Genomic DNA, 18,733 nt, shown 5'->3' with positions numbered 1-18,733 from the left:
CTCCAGTATAATTCCCTTTTCCCAGTTCATGGGTAAGTACCTACCAATCAGACAAGGGGAAGTCACCCAAGCATTTGAAATGCAAAGGTTTTAACACAGGACTGTGTGTTAGAGAGAATCCAAGTTCTCCAGCCACATAAGGACTTCTACTGAAGCATGGATCAACCACTAAACCTGCAACTAAGTATGCTGGACTGTCTGCAGCACACTGAAGCACTTAAACAAAAAAGTCACCAAAAAGATCAACCAACACTACTGGTAAACATTTTGTAAAAGATTTATTTAAGTATCATTTATCACAAAGAGGAAAATACATAGAAGATTAGAAGCATGCAACCATCTTCTACATTTCTATTTATTTTTCTTGCATTCCCAGCTCGTTGTAATAGAACTCCTGTGCCACCCTCACTTGTTCCTCAAAAATACTGTTTCAAGACAAAGGATAACAAAAAAAACCACAATAAAAGGTAAGATAACATATGAGAAAAGTGCAAAGTAAAAAAAAGTCACATATATACCACATTCAAACCCTTCCCCTTCCAAAAAATGGATAAAGGCAAACTGTCATTTTGCTGCACGATCAGATTGTCTTTATGAACTACTTTACAAAAAATTAATATAAATTAAGGGCATAATCCTGCAGACACTTATAATCACAGCTAACTTCAATCAGAGTGGCTCAAATGGTATTATTAAAAGCCACAAGTTAGTCACATGCATAAGTTCTTGCAGGTGTAAGGCCCTAAGGCAATAAAATGTTTAAGAGCACTAGGGAGAACAAAAATTAAAGCAAATGAAATCACTCTCAGATGTGTGTTGCTTAGTAAGTTTATATCAAACATATTTTAAACAGAACAGTTTGCTCCTAAAGCCCTGAATATTTCTATTACTTAAGCAGTTTTGCAAGATTAAAAGACAAAACCCCCAGGAAGCTGGTACAGATGTTAATGAACATAAAAATTGCTTCAGGCAGGTATGTAGGGAGGTGGAGGTTCCTTCTCAGGCATCTTCACTGCCATTTCATAGGTTGGCAGAACATACTAAGGAGAAGACATTTTGAAGTGATTAATGCAAGAGATTTCAAATGGGAAACAAAAAAAAAGAAAAAAAGAGAAAAGCATACATGGCTCATCAGCAACTTAATCCTCTGTTGCAGGCAAAGTTATTTTAAGAATTTACTGCTGTTCCTAGTAAGCAAATGAGGAAGTGAAAGAAGGTGCAGAAGCAGTTTACTGCTCTGCTGAGCCTAACCCTTGGTCCTTTATTCCACACCCCACTGCATCTTGACTTTGCAAAGCAGCAAGGAAGGTTCAGACTGGTGCAGTCAAAGTTTCCCTCTACCACAAGAAAAATATTCAAAGACTCCTCTCTAAAGACCCTTCTTTTAGACACTCAGAATTTAGTTAAGAAATAACCCGCCACAAAATTAGCTGCTTTATAATTTTTTATCTTTCCAGTCTTTCTTTAGAAAACTGGACAAGGCTTGGAAACATACACGGATGTGGTGATTTTTCTACTTCAAAATTAATGATACTGCTTCCTTTTAACTTAAAACGAGATTTTACCTGTGGAGGAGCTTCAAAAGCAGGGTACACAGCAATCTCTGGCAAATTTCTGCTGATGATGTATTTATAGCAGTTCCATACACAGTTAATTAGATATGCCTGAAAGAAGAGAGATTTTTCTTTTAAACACCTCATAAGCATTGGCCGATTCAGAAATTAGATGCTGGATGACATTCCTATGATAAAAAGGAGCATACATCAACTTAGACAACACATAGCTGAGGAATGGTTGCTATTTCACAGACCTGGCCACATACATATGTTGCTCTCCATTTTGCATTCACAGTGACTCATAGAGGATGCACCACACAGGTTTTAGCAAAGGAATTCACAGATCCATTCAACTAATCTCTGTCTGCCTCAGCAGTGCTAATCAAATTAATCCCCAACTGGCTGATGCTTCTGCAGATCTCAGTCCAAGCCTGCCAGGAGGAGGAGGAGGAGAGGCCAACAGTAGAATCCCACTCATCCCCCCAGTTAGCACTATAGCTCCAACTAACTGCCAGTGTTAAGGAGAGGGCTCAGACACACAACTGAGGCAGCAGCAAGAGCGTAGAGCAGTGAACCCCGAACTTTGAGTCAACACTGACTGCTGCAGAAAGAAACATTATCATGATATGATGAGGATTAGGGGTTTTTTATTACTAATTTGTGTAACATTACCCTCTCCAAATCTCTCACTGACAAGTTAGCACTGTTGTACAAAAGGTACCAAATTTCCCAATCAATACACAAGCGCTATCTACTGTATTAGGCTTTCACTCTCCCCAGTTAAACGTTCCTCTTGGAAAAAGTATAGAAAATCAGTAAAAATATTTTTCATTATTTATTTTTTCTTAAATGCAACCTGAATGCAATAAAGGAAAAGTGTCATGGCCAATGTATTTATAATATACATTTCTCTAATATACTTTGTCTACACAAGAGTTTTTATAAACCAAATGAATGCCTCATTATTTAGATCTTCAGAAAGAAACTGCCTGCTACTATCACCCTTCAGAAGGGAGGAAGATGCAGGTCTAGAATTAACTTACATGTTTCCTCATTCTATCATCTTCCTTCCAAAACTTGCATTCTGGTGTGTTAGGCACAGTGAGAGATTTTAAACATTTTGTTTAGAAACTTACATACATTAACTCAGTATTATTTCACTACAAGCCTAATTACAAATATTAAAATTATTTCCACATAGACAAAAAGTCTTTTTGCATTCCTCCTTTCTACTTAGGAAGGGCAGAGCTGCATAAGCACACCCCACTACACACACACAAGTTAGCTGAAGACACCAGTTCACAACAGATTAGACCTAAGTCATACTGGAACTGAACATCCTAACAATTGTGCTCAAAGAAGTTCTTACCTCAGCATTAAGAAAGCAGCTGGGTTCTAAATTCAGCATTGAGAATTAACTCAGATTGACACCATCTTAATATTTATTAACTCTTGAAACAGACACATGATTAAGTTTTAACTTACCTTTAAAATGATAAATAATACAAAGAACACCAGAACAATAAACAAGAGACAGCTGGAGTCCAAAGAAAGGAGATCCTCTTTGTATGGAAAATCCGGCTAGTGAAAAAAAAAAAAAAACAAAACAGGGGGGAAGGGAGAGAAAGGAAAGAGATAAGAATGAACACTGCACAATCTAATATGATAGAAAAATATCCAAACTTCACACCAAATAAAACAAACCCTTGTGTAAACTACTCCCCTGAAACAAAAAGTTCCATTTCTAACAAGTTTCCTCTTTATCCTCCCACAAAGCACAGTATTTATCCTGTCTCTGTCCCACAAGAACAGATCACTACCGTACAGTTTGTGTCCCTGTGTCACTTCATCAGTCTCATGCCAACACAGATTCTTCTTCACAGCTGCAGGACAGTATTTGTACTCATGGTCCTCTACAACTCTAATGACTTACTGTTAATTACATCCTGTCAGTCCAACCTGTAACACACTGGTGTGCAGTGTAAGATGTCACCCCAAACTTGGGGGAGCAAAAACAGAGAACTTCTGCAAACCTGTCTCTTTTCCTTCCCTGACCACAGTAACAAAGCGTCTCTCAAACACCAATCCAAGATTTTATCTGTTTTAAAAAGGACTTGCTTTTAAACATCTATTTGAACAAATCACAGCACCAGCCAGACAGAGCTCATGGTCTGTCAATGCAGCCAGTACATTCCATGTATTGACTCTTCTTGCAGTTAAAACACAGGCAGTGTTAGTGAGAACTCCACTGCAGTTTCCTTAGAAAGTGTTGCTGCAACTTGAGAAGAGACACACAGAATGTAAAAAGGAAAGCTCAGATTCCATGTGTAATGCTGTGGGAACCCTTACCTACACTTCTACAGTCCTTACCTATACTTCTCTTCCTGTTCCCTACCAAATAAGGGTCAACACATTTTTAATCTGCAGTAGCAAATGTGCCATTGAGCCCCACTGCTTAAAAGGCACAGGTAAGTGTGTTAAAGAACACACTTTCAAATCCAATTGTAGCCAACACAGTTTAAACCAGTAGTTCCCATCACAATTCTTTCCTTACTCTCCCTGGCTTTCCTTTTAGGGAGCAATGAGAACTTTAACTCTTCCACCTCTGGTAAGCTACCATGCCCATAATAACCACCTATGGCTGCTGCAGGCTGAATTCCTTTTTCTTATGCAAAGGGAAGTGTAGCTCAGTCACTGATCCAATTAAAAAAAAAAAAAAACTTTAATTTCAAATGTAAAATATCAATTTGAACTGAATACTTACCAACTGATCCAGGTAATCCTTGATTCTGGGCAAGTAGGTTAGAGAGCTGATGGCAACCAGACAACTGAGCACGAAGTCAAAGAGTTGGTAACAGAAAAATGGTATCAGCCAGCCTACACGATGCTAAGAAATAGAAAAAAGGAGGAGCATGTAAATTATTTAGTTAAAAAAAATCAAGTAGCAACTCTCAAACCATGGATTATAAATATACTTACAGCAATGGCACCATACACCATCATTGCACTGATTGTGAACATGAGGAGGGAGATAGCAAACAGTACACAGGCATTTTCTGCATTAAAAAAAAAAACAAACAAAAAACAAAAACAAAAAAACACCAGTAAGAATCAGTCATTTCCTGGAGCTGTCACACTGCAGCTGACAGGTACCCAAGCTTTGTCCATTACTATGATCTGTTCCCAACTGACTCAGCCATGCCAACTACCAGCAGCAGAATAGAGTAATTCAGATCCTTCGTAACAAAAAAAGATCTGGTTCAAGAAAACCTACAACTGCTTGGAAAAACCCCACTGCCTTAATCAAAAGCCTGACTAAAGCCCAGGAACACCAATTAGAAGCTTGACATAGTTTGGCAGTAATGCACCATAATGATGCTGATTTGCAATATGTGTCAGTGCTGAAAGTATGTGAGTGATTAACTTTACAACTGTACAGGATCTTAAGTGAAGCTAACACACTATCAACCTTTACACTTGAAAATGGTTTGGTTACATAATTTGGTCATTGGCAGTGGGAGCAGCACTGCTCCTTCAGTAACACTAAGGAAAACAGGAAATCACTGCGTGGAAGGTATCCCACTATTTACAAGAAAAGGCAGTTGAACAGAAAACAATTTGTAGCAAAATCCAGGACATTCATGGAAGCTGCATGATAAAGATTCTCCTTGTGCATCACAGTTACGGATTACAGAAGCAGAGCTGCTTTCCGCAAGTTAGATTAAACTTGTTCTTTTTGAAACACAAAGAAACCAGCCTGAGAGTCTATAGACATGGTAAATAAATGGGTTTTAGCAGTATTGAAGCCCAAATTTTTTTGTTCTCCTGCTTGAAAAAATTATCTGAGAATCCTTTCTACTCTGCAATTACTATCTACATACAGAGATGGCATCAAGGAAGAGTCCCCCCATGTCTGAAATGCACTGTGTTGATCAGACATAAGTCTCAGCAATCACCAGCGAGTGTGGCTGTCTTCTGAGGAGTTATTACTCACAATATACACTAGTACAATAACACCTGTAAGGTTCTTTCACACACACAAAGCCCTCCAGCCCAGATCCCAACATAAGGAATAAGAATTTTTAAGTCAAAAGCATGTGATAGATTTTACACTAAAGAGTGAAGAACGCACCTTCAGCTTCAGAAGCATCTTTCACTCATGTAAGCTTAAGGCTACCAAGTACCCCAAAGGCCTTTACAGGTCATATGACATTTTACAGACATCTGCTGTGATTTTACTTAATATCTTAGCCTCATGAAGAATTTGGTCCTTGCTCCCACTCCCATTTCATTAGTAGCAAATGTGAGTTACAGTCACAGGTCAGAACTGACAGATCCTCAACTCAGGTCATGAACAATTAATCCAAAATGCTCAAAACCAGTTTTGTGCTGTTCTATTTAACTTTGCTGAATCTGACCCTCTCTAAATTTTCATGTAATACAACAGACTGAGGTAGATTAGAAGTGCCATACTAAACATTTCTGCACATTTAAAACCAAGAGAAGCAAAGCATATGCTCAAGTTTACAGATACAATAATTAAAAAGCTTGACACCAATTACAGCTGCATATATATACACTTAGTAAAAGAGTGAAAAGTGGGCACAATTCTGCTCAAGGTGCTTTCTCTCATTTATTCTGCAGGTGAAACCTCGAGAAACACTTTGGCTTCACTCAAATACTTGGCATCCCAATTGTTCCTCTCTTCTTCAAAAGGTATCATGGTTTTCTTCTCAGTAAATTCATATGCAGGAGCTCTAAGGTATTTCCTGATCTATGAAGATGACCAAAAATTCTGAAGAAAAGACTTTAAACTTGTTTTCTGCTGCTTGTTTTACTGAGTCAGCAAAGATAATTAATGTTTATGGAGAAAGTGAGTCAGAGATGTCCCACACATACTTCAACACTCAAAGTATCAGAAGGCCAAGAAATCTCATGACTTAACATGCTTGGGTATAAAATTAAGTTATAATAATAATCCATAAAGCTTTCTTTTTATTCTTGTAGAAGAATTCGATCCCAGAATAATTGAAGAGAAATTCAGAAAACAAGATAACCATATTTATGAAAAGTCGTATGCATATATTACAACCTAGTGTAAGGCAAGTCCATGGTAGTGCATGCTGTATATTCCCATCAGCCAGCAGAGCTCTAGACCTACCAGCCATTCTCTCGGAAGCATAGTAATTTCCAATGACTTCATACTGGATATCAACAGTTGGAACCATATTTGGATGAGTCACTTCTACTGTCAACAAGATGCCCATCAGCAAGTTCACCACCTGAGAGAGATCACAGTTACCTCAAGGTTAATTACTTTGCAACAGCTAAGATGTTTTTAATGACCACTAATAATCCTTTATTTCAGTTAAAAATAAACTCTTCTCTTTGCCTCTATGTGGAAGAAGAAAAAAAAAAAGAGCCCAACTTACAGTTAAATTTCAAGCTCATTTAATTAAATGACTACTAAAACAACTCAAAGAGTGTGGAGCACTTGCTAGGTTCAATGAATCACCACTGAATAACTTGGCAAATCGAGGGGATGGTAAGATTCCTAGGGATTCAAATAACATAATTAAGCTGATGCTGCCTGATGAATGTACAGGCTTGTGAACTGAAAAACTGGAAACAGTTAAAAATGGTCAGGAAGATAAAGGTACAGAATGAGGAATATTTTGAAAGAATTTCTGCTTTCTACAACAAATTGAGTTAATTTAACATACCAATAAGTTACTGGGTTTCTGCCACATTTCAGCCTTAATAAGCTAGAGAGAAGATCTTCCTCTGCTTCCCAGGTCACTTATTAAAACCTCACCTTATCAAAAAGGTCTACACAACCACAGGGGAAGTTAAAAAATTTCACACAAAGATCAACCCCCACAGCGTGTGCTCACCAGTCTTTCCCCTCCCTCATGCTGCCACTTAAGACTCCTTCTGTTGCCCCATTTTGCTACACACCAGAAATGTCTTCAGTAAGAGCTCAAAGAATCAGAAGTAGCTGAAGCCTCTGTAAAATTGCCTTGACAGCATTTATAAGGTATCCAAGGTTTACAGGGACATAGTTTCTGTTACTAGTATCTGGAGACACATGCCAAAGGTTGCATAACACAAAAAAACCCTCATGCTGGTCTTTTCTAGCTGCAGACATTTTCCAATCAGTATTCAGTACTGTCACCACCACAAGCAGGATCCCTTCCAATTAGCCTCAAAAGAAAAAGAAAACTGGTTTGTAGTTTCTAACAACTGAAGAATATTTGCCAGGTATTTCTTCTTCTATGGACATGGTTCCAGAAGTCATTGATGGTGGCAAGTCTATGCACAATTACTGAAGATTTCAGAAAGGAAAAAAAATCCGAATCTTGTAAAAATTTTGAGACTCATAGTTCCTATAACTTTTTTCCCCTCACTGTTTTTATTAGTTTTTTCTTATTTTTCCCCTGGGGTTTACAGATATATAGTGATAAGCTTGCTTGCACTTTCTGCTAAAAGAACCCTTCAGTGGAATTAAAGTCCATAGTGCATTTCACTTTGTAGAAATGCAATCATCTCATCATGTATTACACAAATTTACTAGAATTTCCAGCTATTTTGAGCCACTTGTATTTCTATAAGGCATTTTATATAAAACATTGTAGCCAAAAGGCTGGCAGTGAAGAACTCTATTTAACCACCAATATCTTTAGCCTAGAACTGCACTTATTTTCACCCTCACAGGATACTTCTTAAAGGGCAAACTGTCAAGTTGCTCACCTGTCTCATTTTCAAATCTTATTTTGCTTCACTATTCATCAAAAATATGGAACACTTTCATCTCCCACCTGCTTCATCCTTCTGTACTCTGGCCTTCTGCTCTCAATGCTCTCTGCATTTTCAACCCTCTATTTCCTCCTCTCAGTGAGTGAACTGGGTATGTTGGAAAATACCTTTCTGCACTGTACTTGTTTCAAAAAGCCTAAGTCAAGGTTCGTGTCTCTGGCAGCTGAAATATTGATCTCTACTTTATAAAGCACAAAAGTACATGTTCAATTACAACTAAATCATTTCTTGTTTATACATAGCCTATCATGGCAGTCAAACTCATGACTATCTGCCTCAGGATAAGGAGTAAGCAGCACCTGAATTACTACAGAAGTACTGAAGAACTTGAATGCCTCAGAATTTTGAGATTGTAATTCTCAATCTGTCACTTTCTTTTTTATTTTCATCTCATCTGTGGTCCTAATTCAGTGTACCAAAGTTTTTGGTAATTTCACTAGTTACTGAGTGTAGTTCCAAGTATTAAAGGTTTATTTTCTCAACCATACATAGTATCCAAGTAAAACAGAAAATAAGAGTCATTCAAAATCCAATCTATTAGAATCAATGAGACAAAATAAAAATAGTTACAAACCAAAACAAATCTAAACAAAAACAAGTAACAAACTAAAACCATGGCAAATTAACACCTCAGAGTTTCCAGCGCTCCATTACTGCTGTTTACAAATCCATCACAACACTGAGCAATTAATTGAAATTCATATGTTAAATGCGATCAAGACCTAGAGAGCCAGAGCCTCTATTTTAACTACTTCCATTCTTTCCCAGAAGCTTGATAACAGCAAGACCACGAGGCTAGTTTCAAAATAATCAGTGTAATAGGCAGCAAGAATATGGTTTGGACCACAGAACATTGTTAGAGATTTTAAGTATATACTCATGGCAAATCAAATGTATGTTCACAAATGTTTACATAGAGAAGTCAGAAAAAATGAAACTCATGTATGCCTCAGTATAATATGAGGATTAAACCCACCACCATCTCCCCCTCAAAAAAAAAAAAAAAAAAAAGAAAGAAAAAAAAACCAAACTGAAAAAACCCCAAGCCTGACAAGACAGCACTCAGTGGATACTGCAGCACCCTAAAATAACACCTCAGAAATCTCAGCAGCATCATTCTGGTCTTTTTTGCTAAGAAATCAAAAATAGTAACAAAAAAAGTTTGCAAAAAGCATGTTCAAGTTCTTATTTAAAAAATAATCCCATTAAGATGAAAATAACCTTAATTTAGTTTTGTAATAGTTTAAGGAGTGTATTTTACATTTTCATATCTGGGATAGCTAAGTTTAATAGTTTGGTGTAGCTTGTATCAAAATTCAAATAGCTGAAATTTCAAATTCTCAAGTAGAAAGTCGTCATTTATTACACACTGGTAGCAGAAATATTAGCTCCCCATATGATTAGAACTCAAAAGACTGTGGAACTCTTAAGAAGCATTAGCTTTTTAATTAGTGAGTTTTATCTCCACAGTGTGCACTTTATGCCTCATCAGCTAAGTGCTTCAACTCTCTGGAGGCCCAAGCATGAAGTCAAGTTTTCCCCAAGCACTCAGAAGGACTTGGGCAAAACCAAGAATTCCTACTTAGAATTTGCTTATATTCTTTCATGAGGGGAAAGAGGGAAATTGCCTTGCACTACTACACTCATTTTCCTTTCACTTTTCCAGTATTTTTTCCCTAGACATGTTTCCAAAGGGAAAAAAAAAAGAAAAAAAAAACAAACAAGATGGAGATTCTGATTTGGTTTGATTTATTAAGATATTGAAATAGTAAAAACTGAAGAAGAGTAATTTTAAATAGGGTACTTCAGAGCCTCTAGGAGTACCAGTACCAGACTGACAGAAATGAGCCAGTATAACTAGTCTCAATCTGGTTCAGTGAACACACAATTGCAGAGATCCCCCTCATGCTCCTGCTAAGCAGCAGCAATTGCATCACTGCCTGCAGCCCTGAAGCTTGCTGCCAGAAGGCAGCAGCCCCTCCCTCCAGAACAATACTATTGGCTTCTATGCTGTTTACTGAACTCTGATCCCATTTTTGCCAGGGCAGTGTTCCTGCTTCCGGTCTCTGGAAAGTGCAGTGCCCAATATGAAAGTTTACAGGAAGAAACAAACTTCAAAGCAACACGACTGCAATTATGGAGAGAGGAACAAGAGGTTTCTTTTTCCTTCCTACACAGAACAGCAGTGGGTGTTGCAGAGCTAACCAAGCTTTATCAGACCTGGAACTCAAGTACAATTCTGCCAGAAATGTTCTTAACTTGTCTTTTGGTAAATACACTTTTATGTACTGATATGTACACAAACAGCAGCAGCACACAGACAGAACTGTGCTTGAGACACACTCTGTTCACACAGCATCAGCAGCAGACATTTTAGAAAGTAGTCCTGGTTCTCTCTGGACTTGCAGAAGCACACAGCAAGGACAGTAATAAAACTGTTTCAGTAAGGAGCAAAGTTAATTACAGGCATGATTTAAAAGTACACAAATAGCAAGGAATAGGAAAATGCCTAAAGAAATGGTTATGTAAGAATAACACATGTATTAAGAAGACAGAAGTCTTATCTTACTAAAACATCTGGAGTAGACTGCTGTGAGACTCCATTTTAAGTTTGATAGCAAATTCCTTCAGGACTGCACTGCACAAGAACACAATTTATACAGTAAATAGCAAGATTTTCAGTAAAATAAAACTATTCTTGAACAAAACATTCTCCCTCTCCAAAAAGCTACATCCTTCAAAAAACCCCAACAAAACCAAAACACACAAAACACAAACAAAAAGCCCCACCAAACCCACAAACCAAAAAACACCACCCTATACATAAAGTTATTACTACTTGTCCCACTGCAACTTAAAAGCAGAGATTACTTAATTTATTTAGAAATACTTCTCATAAGAACCTGAAAGACTAAGTTAGAGCTATTCGTAAATGGGGCATTAATTAACACGTCTAAAAAATCTGACATGTTCTGGACAATTTTTTAAAGCTTGGCAGAAGGCAATTAAATTTAACTTTCACTGTCAAAACTGTATTTTACCTTCAAAAAAAGTGTAATCTATATTTGAATTCTGATTTTAAAGCATTAGGGAAGACCACCATGTTATAACCTTTTCCAGCTCAAACAGCTGTTGCCAGACGTTAAAGTTCTCACCCTTACCCAGGTGACAGCCGAGAACTGGATAAAAATATTCAACGCACGGCTTAACAAAGTGTTCCATACACAGGGTTTTTTTTTTTAATAAAAACTCGCACTTTGCATGCCCCCTGCTACCTTGAACTCCGCTCTACTTTTCCCTGCAGCGACCGAGCGGCTGCGGTCACACGAGATCAAAGCCGCACTCCGCCCCTGGAGCCGCAGCCCCACGGGTGCCCGGGGCAGCCGCCACCGTCCCCAGCACCCATTCAGAAAGAAGAAAGAGGTGCCGCATCCAGGCAACGAGGGGAAACATAAGCACAGCAGGAGAGGTAGAAACTGGAAGTGCTACCAGGTCTGTGGCCACGGAAACAGCTCCCTGTCCCCCGCCCCCAGCAAGTTCCTGGGTTTAGGGACACTCCCGCGAACAGGAATCGCAGTGCGGAAGGCAGCGAGGTGCTTTTGTTCTGTAACAAGGATCACCGTCCCCCTCGCTGTTCACGATTTATGCTTTTACTTCAGGGACCAGAAGCATATTCTTGAACTCCATCCATCAGCACAGGGTGGTTTGCAGGTTTCCAAAAGTTTGATTCTCAAAATTCCAATGGACCTTTTCCTTTGAAATGAACTAATAATGGAACTTAATCGGCACCAAGACTTTTGTCCAGTTTCATTTTGAAAGAGATACCTTTTCCCTAAACTTTTGTTACATTTCCAACGCCCTACCCTCCCTTTTCCTCAAGTCCTGTCTCTCCAGAGACTTTGTTTGCCTGTGCATTTTTTTTTTGCCAACTGAGGGACCAAGATGCATAAAAATAAAGGACCTCCCCATACTTGTTGAAAATAAACCATAAGCTCCCCAAAATCAAACCCCATGCCTCTAAAGGCAGTTTATGTGCATGGCTGTTTCATATCAACACAAAAATTCCGCACTGTTTTTTTCTTACAATTCGGAGAAGGCCAGAGGAGAACACAGCTTTTGATTACAGCTTCAGAAGAACAGAAAAGGTATGATGCAACTTTTGTAAACTATCCTCTCATTTTTACTGCCCACGAGGGTTAAGGGGAAGGAAGGATGAGGAAATTACTTCAATAAAGGAGAGTTCAGGCCCCCTTTAAGGGAACCAAGGGAAGTTAGGGCTCCAGGCCTTTAACTTGCTGCTACTGTTTTCACTTTTCTACTTTGCCCTAGTTCAGAACTTTATTTCTAGTATTTCGTCCGCACTACCACAGCTCTTCCTCGGAGAGAAAGCACTCACCAGTCAGAAAAATGGCAGCGTTTTGGGAGCCAAATTTGTTTCTACTGCTTTTCAATCACTGTTTCAGGAAAAGAGTATGGAATAACCAGGAACTTCCCTTGCCACAAAGTGGGGGACACTCATCTTCCTCTCAGAGGTTGCACACCACTCACGGGTACGTCATCTTATTCCCCTATTACACACTCCAAACTCCACTCTCCCCCAATCTCCTCCCTTACACGCTCAGTACTGTATTAAAGTCTCAACCCCTCCAAACCAAGAAAGAGAAAAGTAACACAATCTCTCTGAAACGCAGATTAAAACACTCTGAACTTTGTCTTCACTTTCTTTTTGCAAACACATCAAGGGGAGCTGCCGAGGGACAGCAGGACTTCGTTAGCCCAAAGGAGACCTCGGGAAAGAAGAGGGACCCGAGCCCCGCCGGGTAACCCCAGGAAATCCCCTGGTGCAGCTTCCCCCGACCTCCCCAGCACAGGGAACGGCTGCCCGGGACGGGAGCGGGGACGGGAGCGGTCCCTCAGAGCGGCCGCGCGGGCGCCGCTCCTCCGCCCCACCGAGCACCCCGCGCACGCGCGCTGAGCACGGCCCCCACCGCCGCCCCTCCAGCCGCCGGCCGTCCGCCCCCGCCTCTCACCATGTACCAGGTGCCCAGGATGATGGTGCCGGTGCGCACATGGCAGCAGCCGCAGCACCGGGTGCTGTAGAAGCGGTCACGACTCCGCTTGAACGTCATGGCGGCAGCGCGCAGCTCCAACCGCCGGACGCACCACCCGCCCTCTCCAAGCAGTTCCCGACACCGAACACCGTAAAACCCCCGGCGCGCGTCACCGCCGCCCTGACCAATCAACCGCCAAGAGAGTGTCGTGGGGCGGGCCTTTGTTGCCGTGGTGACAGGTGATTGACAGCACCTCTAACCAATCACAGTAGCTCTGGTACTGACGCCCCGCATTCACCTGCGGCGGCGGGGGCCGCACCTGAGGTGGGGGTGGTGCCCTTTCCGCCATGTTGGGCTTTGCCCGCCTCTGCTGCCGGCCCTCAGGCGGGTCTGGCAGGAAAAAGTCCTGCCCTGCCCTGCCCTGCGCTGCCCTGCCCTGCTCGCCTGGCGCATAGGGAGCAGCTCGCCGGGCGTTTGGAGAACCGGAACTTGGCAGCCGGGGAGGTAGCGAAAAACCTATGCGGAAAGCTGCGTTGTCTAGAGACGTTCCCGTGTGTTTAGCGCGGGTGAGAGGCGGCTCGAATTCTCAGTTCTGTGTCCCTGAGTTCAGGAGGGACATGGAAGTTGTAGAGAATGTCCAGAGAAGGGCAACAGAGCTGGTGAAGCGGCTAGAGTAGAAGGAGGAACGGCTGAGGGTGTTTTGCCTGGAGAAAAGACAGCTCAGAGAGAATCCTACCGCTCTCTACAACTCCCCGAAAGGAGTCTGTAGCCAGGTGGGGTCGGCCTCTTCTGCCTCTTACCAGGCAGCTGGCAACAGCTTTAGAGGACACGGCCTCAAGCTGCGGCAGGGACGTTTAGTCTGGACGTCAGGAGGAATTTCTTCATTGAAAGGGTGATGAGACGTTGGAACAGAAGTCAGTGTTCCTGGAGGTGTTTAAAGAAAGACTGGACGTGGCACTTAGTGCCATGGTCTCGTTTGACATGGTGTTAGGTCATGGTTTGGATTCGATGATCTCACAGGTCTTTTCCAACCTAATTGATTTTGTGATTATGGACAGCCCTTAATTCTAATATAGTAATGAGTAAGTAATGTCTCCTGATGTCCTGATTCCAGCTGGGGTAGTGTTAATTTTTGCAGGTGCCAGGAGGGAGCGTGGCTCGGATGTGGAGGTTATTCTGTCCCAGCTCACATCATTGATCATTGCCAGGAGCAGGGGAAAAGGGTTTTTTCCTGTGGAGAAAACGTGGAGGAGGGAGCCGACTGGTATTGTGTATTAGGAGCGGGGGCAGGTTTCTTATCTCATTGATTTTTCCAGTATATTGTTGTGCCTCTAATTCTCAACTCCATCCCAATGCAGCAGGAAAGATGAGGGGAAGGGGGAGTGAGAGGGAGCAGTGTGTGGTTTGGGAAGGTCTCAGTGGGGGTCCTGAACTGAGAAGTACCATTATTAAACCGTGACACCTGGGCAGAGCATGAAGAGGTCTGCTGCCAACATCCTCCTGCTTTTGCTGAATTTCGCTGCAGAAGGTTTAGCTCACGTGAACCGTTTTGCTGTTCTTTTAATTCCTTGGATTAAAGAATAATATTAAGACTGTGTTACATGCTAAGAGCATATGCCATCAGAGGGAAAACAGAAGAGGTGAAATTTAGTCCACAGAAGTGCTTTACTTTGTTGGTGACTCCAAGCCCTACTCAAGCTCCTGCTGGTGAGTGGGTAATGGAAATGCTTCATTAGTTCCACTGAAGCCTGCGGGTGCTGCACTTTTGAATATGTTAATTAGAAATAACGTGTGTAAATCCAAGTGCTGTCTTCATTTGTGTATGTGATAAGTTTCGCCACCACTTAGACACACAGTCTCCTGTTCCCACATGGAGCAGGATCTGTAAACTTCCCCTGACCCCATGGTTTCTGGAGAGACCTGAGCTGTTGGTGCAGAAGTGCACACAGTTTTTTTAACCTTCTACTTGCAGCTGCAAGTATTTCCTTCTTGGCAGTGCACAGTCTGAGACACAGAACCATAAATATTTGCTGTGCCTATATACACCAAGATGTACGTCAGTATTGAGTTTTTTCACTTTGAACAATGAGAAGGTAATGGGGGTGACAGTGGTTGTCCTTTTGATACATTCCAGATTGTACAATTAACACATTTTATTGCTTTAGCTGCCTAGTCTGTTTCTAATGTGAGCTGTTGCTGAGTTGTTTGAAATTATTTACTTAAGGGCTTTAAAAGTGACCTTTTTATTTTAAATCCCCAGAGTTCCATAGTTGGTGTTTTTCTTCCTTAGGGCATATTTCATTTTTGAATAAACATGTTGTAAGTGCTGCTAAGATGGCTGTAATGATCCTCTTACAAACTATTGTTTGTTTCTTTAGTGCTATGATGTTCTCAGCCCTGTGCATAATTATCAACACTCTGATTTATGTAACAAGAAGGGACTAATTTTAATCAATATACACGTGTCCATGTAAAAAAAAATAGAAAAAAGAATGTGCATTTTGTTGTAATCAGTCATTTAAAAAATCGTTTTTCTTACAGATAGCACTTTGGGAAGCCTAAGCCAACTATTCCTGCTGCATGCATGCCTGAATTGATGGCATTGTTCTGCGGAGCTGAGAGATTCTCCTTCCTGTTGGTCTGTCCCTGTGTGAAGCAGGAGTTCACAGGATTAGAATGAGCCAGAAATTAAAGGAGGAGCCCCTCCCTCAAAGTTTGGACATCCACTTGGAAACCTTTAGATCCCACTCCCAGTTCAAGCGATTTGTGAGGGCAAGTGTTCCAGCTAAGAGCTTGCAGTTGGACACTGCCTTCGCTAAGATCAAGCTCTCCTCAGGCTCAGATTGTCAGGGCTATTTTCATGAGATGAAAGAAATCTTAATTAAGTGTTCATATCTTTGTCAGCCAGACTCAGAATAAAAAATGATGTGATTCCCTTGAGCTTCACTGCTTGTTATACTCTGCAAACGCTGCTTGTTATACTCGGCAACAAAGATACTGGGAAGAATAATGTGAATCTCATTTAACATCACAAAGAAGCTTTCCACAGCAGGAAAAGCTGATGTGGAACTATAGAATTTGCATTAAAAAAAACCTCTCCACTTTCTCCTCCCCAAAAAAAAAAAGGAAAAGAACGATTTAAAGAGTATTTTGAGAATGATGGCATTGTTTCTTGTACTTAAGGGAAGAGGTGATAGGGTAATGATTTTAGTCCTACCCTCTGTGAAAGATTCCAGTTCTTCCTTGCCACAAGCAGCCCAGATGACCTCAGGCAAGAGACTTCCTTCTCGCTGAGCCTTAATTCTCTCCTTTTTGCTAGTTCAAAGAGGATTTCTGAGGCTAAATATATTAAAAACTCTGGGCTCAGCTTAGAGTCATGACAGACCGAGCAAAATCTCAGAGAATCAGCGAGTACTAGTGATAAAACTTCCTCACGAACAGACCATGGCATGCAGGACCAAAGCATCCACAGCAGTAAGAGCAGGAAGCCATACACAGATCTGCAAGTCAGAAGCAGCTGCAAAAGAATGCTTGGGATTCCTTTACCAGCATGACGTTTTAACTCCTTCCCTCTCAGCAGGTAGGGAGGGTTTGATATCGAGGTGTTCCTCATTAGCCAAACTAGTCGGGCTTTCAAAACCCATGTCTAGACAGGAGATTTGCACTTCTGTCTTGAGAGAGCCTGACAATGTTTTACCAAACACAAATTAGTTTTGGATAATCAGATTTTAATAAGGTGACAGCAAAACAGCTAGGATGAGGTAAATGAGAGACAAGGCTTCAACTTCTTCAAAAATTTCAAGTCCTACACTTGCAAGATGTCAAAACAATGCAGCACTAAGACTGTTTTCTGCTAATTTTTGTAATACCATATTTTCTCTCTTTTGTGCTGTTCTTCAGTCTGTCCTTGGCTAGAAGATGGGGGTTGAATGCTGTAACCACACACTGAACTATAGCCAGGATGGCAAGATTTTGAAGAATAAGGTGCTGTTCTGCTTCAGCATTTGCTGTGTTGTGTGAATGGAAACCTACAGACTCTGAACTGATAATCATATGCAACCTCGGGCAGAGCTCACATTACTTTATAGTGAAAATATTGTCCTGATGGGGGTTCAGAAACTGAGGCACAGTGAGATGATCTGATCTGACCAACACTACTACAGGTCAACCAAAGTTACAGGAACACCTTGTCCATTGGCTTCTTTGCCAGGAGATAAAAGGTGCAGTGCAGGACATGTTGGAGCTCCTCCATCCCAAATGGAAGGCACTTGAGTATGAGGGCAGGAACAAGCTACTGCTATTTTTAGTTTTTTTTCCTATAACTTTATGCATGTGCCTGCTACTCTGCATTCTAAAACTAAAAAAAAAAAAACCAAAAAAAAAAAAACACAAAAACAAAATGGTTAGTTAGCTCCTCAGATTTGGTTATTTTCCATGCTGAACAAACATTTTTAGATTTAAAAAGTTTTTCAACGTCACAGAGAAAGTGGTATCTTTACATAGAAACTGCAAAATAAAGTATACTGTATCCCCTTAGCAGAATTTAGAAAAATCTATAGAACTGGTGCAGAAGGTGTGAAAAATACCCAGGCTGAAAGTATGGATTGACTTTTTGCTTCCTTAAAAAAGAGAAGAATGTACTCGAGTAAAAGCAATGGATTAACATATCAATGAGAGGAAAAAAAGCCCTCATATAAATTAGTCAGGGAGAAGCTTGCCTGTTGGTGACTCATACAGCAAAATCACAGATATCCTGAAGTCAGCATTAACAAATTTTACCATCCTTTTTCTCCAAGATGAATTTTGTAGGAAAACAGCCTAATTTGGAAGATCAGTGGTTTCTTGTAAAAAGGACTAGAAAGTAATAAAAATGTGTCACAATGAGTTTTGTGATTATTGAATTTTACTCTTGTTTACTGAATTAATCAACTTCATTTTGGGATTCCTAATGTAATGTTCCAAGCTTCTGTACTATTTGTTCTAGTTGGTTGCTGTTAACAATATGAATTATCTTTTACCAGTATGAGTCAGTTTAACTCAGTTCCAAACCTTTTAAACTCATAACAGATGGGTCAGAAAGTCAGGGTTAGAAAATAAGCTAAAATATGACAGCATGATATAAAGTTTCTCTAAACCCAGGACTGTTTCTGGGTTACTCACTGTATACTCAGATTTTCTAAGTCTTAAACACCGAATAAAAATTCTTTTCTTCATTTAGAGAATCAAAATATTCAAAACTAAAAGAGCTGTGGTTCATTTATAGCAGCCTCCACACAGTTGAGGAGCTATGAAAATGTCTAAAAATAACAT

General features: G+C 40.5%; 1 protein-coding gene and 1 long non-coding RNA gene across 4 annotated transcripts; one reads left to right on the top strand and one right to left on the bottom strand.

The window, feature by feature from the left end:
* Positions 1-259: 259 nt before the first annotated feature.
* Positions 260-13,573, bottom strand: LAPTM4A (lysosomal protein transmembrane 4 alpha). 2 transcript variants are annotated; one of them, XM_066547173.1, is made up of 7 exons: positions 13,403-13,573; positions 6,718-6,838; positions 4,536-4,612; positions 4,321-4,443; positions 3,042-3,137; positions 1,566-1,664; positions 260-1,040 (listed from the first exon to the last, which is right to left on the bottom strand). In XM_066547173.1, the coding sequence occupies exons 1-7, from the start codon at positions 13,499-13,501 to the stop codon at positions 966-968; spliced, it is 690 nt and encodes a 229-aa protein (XP_066403270.1). In that variant the 5' UTR covers positions 13,502-13,573; the 3' UTR covers positions 260-965. The 2 variants fall into 2 exon arrangements, with proteins under 2 accessions (XP_066403270.1, XP_066403271.1); XM_066547174.1 differs by having other exon boundaries at positions 13,410-13,523.
* Positions 13,574-13,844: 271 nt separating this feature from the next.
* Positions 13,845-18,307, top strand: LOC136554047 (uncharacterized). Of its 2 annotated transcripts, XR_010783272.1 has the most exons (3): positions 13,845-15,130; positions 15,965-17,003; positions 17,324-18,307. It is a non-coding gene; the product is annotated as an uncharacterized lncRNA (long non-coding RNA). The 2 variants fall into 2 exon arrangements; XR_010783271.1 differs by having other exon boundaries at positions 15,965-18,307.
* Positions 18,308-18,733: the final 426 nt, after the last annotated feature.

The sequence above is a fragment of the Molothrus aeneus genome, chromosome 3, assembly GCF_037042795.1.
Source record: "Molothrus aeneus isolate 106 chromosome 3, BPBGC_Maene_1.0, whole genome shotgun sequence".
Classification (NCBI taxonomy): Eukaryota; Metazoa; Chordata; class Aves; order Passeriformes; family Icteridae; genus Molothrus; species Molothrus aeneus.
The sequence above is the reverse complement of the archived record's forward strand: the minus strand, read 5'-3'. Positions and strand labels throughout refer to the sequence as shown.

Coding starts and splice junctions, on each gene's coding strand:
- LAPTM4A (XM_066547173.1), bottom strand. CDS start 13,501: ATGACGTTCAAGCGGAGTCGTGACCGCTTCTACAGCACCCGGTGCTGC. Junction 3,138..4,320: donor AGGATTACCTGGATCAGTTG/GTAAGTATTCAG, acceptor TTTTTTCACTAG/CCGGATTTTCCATACAAAGA. Junction 1,041..1,565: donor CTTTTGAAGCTCCTCCACAG/GTAAAATCTCGT, acceptor TCTTCTCCTTAG/TATGTTCTGCCAACCTATGA.